This window comes from Salvia hispanica, chromosome 1 (assembly GCF_023119035.1).
Source record: "Salvia hispanica cultivar TCC Black 2014 chromosome 1, UniMelb_Shisp_WGS_1.0, whole genome shotgun sequence".
Classification (NCBI taxonomy): domain Eukaryota; kingdom Viridiplantae; phylum Streptophyta; class Magnoliopsida; order Lamiales; family Lamiaceae; genus Salvia; species Salvia hispanica.
The window spans coordinates 51,026,473-51,030,939 of NC_062965.1; the positions used below are offsets into that span (position 1 = coordinate 51,026,473).

Consider the following 4,467-nt stretch of genomic DNA (forward strand, 5'->3'; position numbering starts at 1 on the left):
TGTGCTGCAAAGTCTTGTGGCCTTTATAGCTGAGATGACCATATCTACGATGCCACAACTGAGCTAGATCTTTTGTTGTTGCTTGAAGACAGACTTCTTCTTTTGTTTGCTTATTAGTAACTTCAGATGGCAAAATAAACATTCTGTTTGCAGTCATGTTGGTTTGGATGATCAAACCTCTTGATGGATGGTATATTTTGCATTGATTTGATTGAATCAGAATGGCTAACCCTTTTTCTTGCAGCTGCCCAACACTTAGAAGATGATTCTTCAACTCCGGCACATAGAACACGCCACTTATTAGGTGAGTGACACCATTGAGACACAATTTCACATAGCCCTTTCCAGCAACACTCATCTTCATATTATTTCCCAGATTGACCTGCTTGAAACCTTCATCCAGATCACAAAACATTGATCCATCTCCACACATATGATTGCTACAGCCAGAGTCGAGAAACCATACATCATTTCGACTTGCTCCATGCAACTCTACATAAGCCATGAGAAGCATTTCTTCCTTGTCATTCATCTCCGCATAATTGGCCTGCTTTTGCCACATTGGACACTCATATTGATAGTGCCCAAGTTGATGGCATTTGTAGCACTCAATAGTAGCTTTGTTGTAGGATTGGGGACTTCTTCCTCGGCCTCTTCCTCCTCTGAACACGGCTCTCCCACGACCCCTTCCACCATTACTCTCTTCATGTGTTGCTTTGAGTGCCTGCTCTTCTCCATGACTCCGGTGAAACTTTTGTTCATGCACAATCAGTGAACTTTGCAGTTGAGTGAATCAATATCCTTGGATTCTTCGATCGAGACAACTAAACCCTTGAATTTCTAAGTCAAAGTCCTAAGAATCTTCTCAACAATGGTACTTTCGCTCATTTGCTCACCATAACTTCTCATCTGGTTAGCAATCGTCATAACTCGTGCAAAATAGTTGGTGATGGTTTCACCTACCTTCATCACCAGAATCTCAAAGTCTCTTCTCAATAATTGTAGGGCTGAACGCTTCACTCTAGCATTTCCTTCGAATTTCTTTTTCATGGAATCCCATATCTGCTTCGAGGTGCCTTTCTCCAGAATTTGCTCAAGAATTGTCCTGTCGATCGCCTGAAATAGATAATTCTTTACTTTGAGATCCGTAGCCCTCAATTCCTCCAATTTCTTTCGATCAGCATCACTCGATGATGCTCCTGCTTTTGGTTCTTCATAACCAATCTCAACTTGACTCCAATAACCTTGAGATCTCAAAAGGTTTTCCATCAGCATGCTCCAATGATCGTAATGACCGCAGGCTGCATAAAATTCTTCTCTTCACTCATTTTTTTTTCTCATGAGTTACTCTAAAAGACTGTTGCTTCTCTCAGATCCCAGTGGGGGCTCTTTGATACCAGCTGTAAGAATGTTAAATCGCACAATATTGAATCTGGAATCTGAGGGAATGAACTACTTTATTGAAAATGCAAAGTAGCTATTTATAATAGCTTTACAAAGAAGAACTCAACCGAAAATGGTTCACATCTAGCTAAATAGGTGGTAACAACTAACAATAAAATCAAATCTGCTGACTATCCTAAAGAATAGGACTTTATTAACGGAATAACAAATCTAAATCCTAACATGTGCATGCCTAGCCGTGACCAAAGAGAACTCGGAGTCGTGGCCTGACAAAGATGTTACGGACTCAATTCTCACATGTGATAACAATAGGCTAAATGGCTAGTCTTTTAAGATGAATTATCCTATTTGGTCCATACCAACGTTTTATTTATCTTAAGATGACTTTGTGTTGATTGCATAAAATACTGAATATAACTAATTTGATCGCAATGATTCAACTTAAATAAAAAAAAATTAAACTATTTCATTATATTTTATATATCTGAATTTTATAGTACTTCAAAATTTGTTTGACATCAAATCGATTTCACGACGTGTTTGCCTTTGAATTGCGTGCCAGAGAAGAGTGGCGGTTGGTTATCAGTTTCCTTTCAATTCGTGCCTACGAAATCCAATCAATTTTTTCCCCAATTTGTTCCTACATTAGTACATTTGCACCATCACTTCCTAAATCTTGCAGCTGATCCCAAATTGGCCATGGCTACTCAGCTGAAATCCGACGCCCTGATGGAGCAGATGAAGCTCCACATGTCCACTGACGCCGGAAAACAGCTCACCAAGAAAATCGGCCTCGTTTATCAGATCAATATTGCTCCCAAGGTTTATGGATTCTCTGATTATTAGTATTATATTTTAATTTATATTTTTGGGGAGTTTGTATGACTGTTTTGTTTGTGGGGATTTTTTTTTGCAATTGGCAGAAAATTGGGTTCAATGAGAAGTCTTTCGTGGTGGATTTGAAGAAAGGAGAGGTTAAAGAAGGTTAGGGCTCTGTATTCTGCTTAATTTTTACTACTATTTCTTAACTTGCTTGTGATATTTGTTGCAATTTCACCCAAATTTAGCTGAATTATGCTATCTCACGCACCAATTCCATGACAATAACAGAGGAATGGCATGTAAGTTGTTGACTTGTTGTGCACATTAAGTTGTTGACTTGACACGTGTGTTCCTAGCTGAGCGTTTCTTCTCCTTCTTCAATTTGTGATTGTAACACATTTTTCGTACTCCACTTGAATTTGGGAGAGAAATGGATGTTCATGTCGCTATGAAATTGTTAATATGCAGATTCTTGATCTTGTAGCTAAACTGCTTTGCGAATTGATTGATGAATCAAGAATTCAACTGATTGTATGATGTCTATATTAGCTGATTGAAATTGAGCTATTAAAATTGGGGAATAAGAAGATTCTTGATTATGTATCCAAACTGCTTCAAATTGTAAATGGATTGTTGAATCAAGAATTTGACAGATTGTATGATGTCAATATTATCTGATTTAAATTGATCTATGGAATAAGCAATTCTTGATCATGTAGCTTCTTGATTCAAATCTTGGGTGTGAGGGAGGTATAGTTTTGGTACTGCTATTCAAATCCTTAATTTTGTTGTATGGATCACCGTTTATTTTGGATTTGATATCAATGTGGCTACTGTTTCTTGAATCCTTAACTTTAGCCAATCGTTCGACAAGTGTAGGATTTGATATCATGTTGCTGCTTTTAACACAATCTTCCTTAGTTTTAGCTAATTGTGTTAGCTTTGGCACTGTTGTGGCTGCTATTTACTGAAACCATAACTCAGGCGATTGTTCCTTGTCGTATTGATATGGTTAATGTATTCAATTTATTAGATCTGTGTGGTGTTGTCTGGAAAAGTCGTTTGAAAGGTTGATCACTGACTATAGATGGTTTAATATAGTTAAAACAAGTGTTGTGATTTCAGTTTTTTGATTTGAAGTTAACTTTTATTGTTATAGGAGCATATGAAGATGGGAAGCCGGATGCAACTTTCTCGTTTACAGATGATGATTTTCTAAAGGTCGCAAGTGGGAAGATGAATCCTCAAATTGCTTTCATGAGGTGCCTTGATGTTCCAAACTCAACCATATATCCTATTGCTTGTGTTAGTCGAAGAGTTATTAATTAATGTTGTGTGATCATCCTATTGTAGGGGCGCGATGAAGATAAAGGGCAGTATCAGTGCAGCACAGAAATTTACCCCTGACATTTTCCCCAAGCCATCGAAGATGTGAGCAGTTACGGCTTCCCTGTACTACAATGTCGCCAATATCATTCAGATCATCGTGTTGTATCTGAAAGCTCAACTATAGGTATCTCGGAGATCAAACATATGTTTACACATGCAATTATCTATTTGTCTCGGCTCATTTTCTTTACCTCTCTGTTTTCTTCGACTACGTTGTGGTTTATACGATTTGGTCTTTACTTCTCTAAATCTTAGAAAGTGTGATAAGGATATGGAGACCTTAATGAAAGCATGGCCGTTTATCTTTGCAGATGAATGAAACTTTACTTTCCCATCTTTTAGAATGCCTCGTTATGGTCTTCAGCTATCTGCGCTGCATGTAGTTAGACTGATTATGGATTTACTCTAGGCAATACAGTGTGTGTAATTGGGGATCGTGTCTCGACAGCAATCTGCAAGTTCGAGGACAAATGTTCAATTCCCATGGCACGGGTCATTTTAGACTGGCGACGTACATCGAGACTAAAGTTGCTTTATGGAACAAAGTCTTAAATTCTGTTTGATAAGAACTGAACCTTTTTGGCAGAGCTTGGACAGCATGACCAATTAGCATAATATTCGGGATCAAAACGCTGTCGGATGGCAGCCGGGAAGTCCGTCCATGTTGATTCACAGTTTTTTAGATTTGTTGTAGCGGAGCCATTTAGAAGTCGGGTGATCCACGAGCATGGTCCCCAAAAAAAGACGATCATCAACGGATGTTTGATAATAATCAAAATAAGCTTCAAGGCAAAAAATCCGACCCGACGGATCCACACCGTTGAAACGAGGAGGATCAACACAGATTCGAGC

At 38.4% G+C, this 4,467-nt stretch overlaps 1 protein-coding gene across 2 annotated transcripts; it reads left to right on the forward strand.

Annotated features, from left to right (window-relative positions):
• Nucleotides 1–1,866: 1,866 nt before the first annotated feature.
• LOC125201646 (sterol carrier protein 2-like) lies at nucleotides 1,867–3,959 on the forward strand. Of its 2 annotated transcripts, XM_048099845.1 has the most exons (5): nucleotides 1,867–1,978; nucleotides 2,087–2,226; nucleotides 2,328–2,388; nucleotides 3,386–3,488; nucleotides 3,580–3,959. In XM_048099845.1, exons 2-5 carry the CDS (start codon nucleotides 2,104–2,106, stop codon nucleotides 3,659–3,661), a joined length of 369 nt encoding a protein of 122 aa, XP_047955802.1. In that variant the 5' UTR covers nucleotides 1,867–1,978; nucleotides 2,087–2,103; the 3' UTR covers nucleotides 3,662–3,959. The 2 variants fall into 2 exon arrangements, with proteins under 2 accessions (XP_047955802.1, XP_047955803.1); XM_048099846.1 differs by having other exon boundaries at nucleotides 1,928–2,226.
• The last annotated feature ends 508 nt before the right edge of the window (nucleotides 3,960–4,467 follow it).

Excerpts from the sequence above, each read along its gene's own strand:
- LOC125201646 (XM_048099845.1), top strand. The coding sequence starts at position 2,104 with ATGGCTACTCAGCTGAAATCCGACGCCCTGATGGAGCAGATGAAGCTC. Across the intron at positions 2,389-3,385 it reads GAAAGGAGAGGTTAAAGAAG|GAGCATATGAAGATGGGAAG; the intron begins GTTAGGGCTCTG and ends TTATTGTTATAG. Across the intron at positions 3,489-3,579 it reads CCTCAAATTGCTTTCATGAG|GGGCGCGATGAAGATAAAGG; the intron begins GTGCCTTGATGT and ends ATCCTATTGTAG.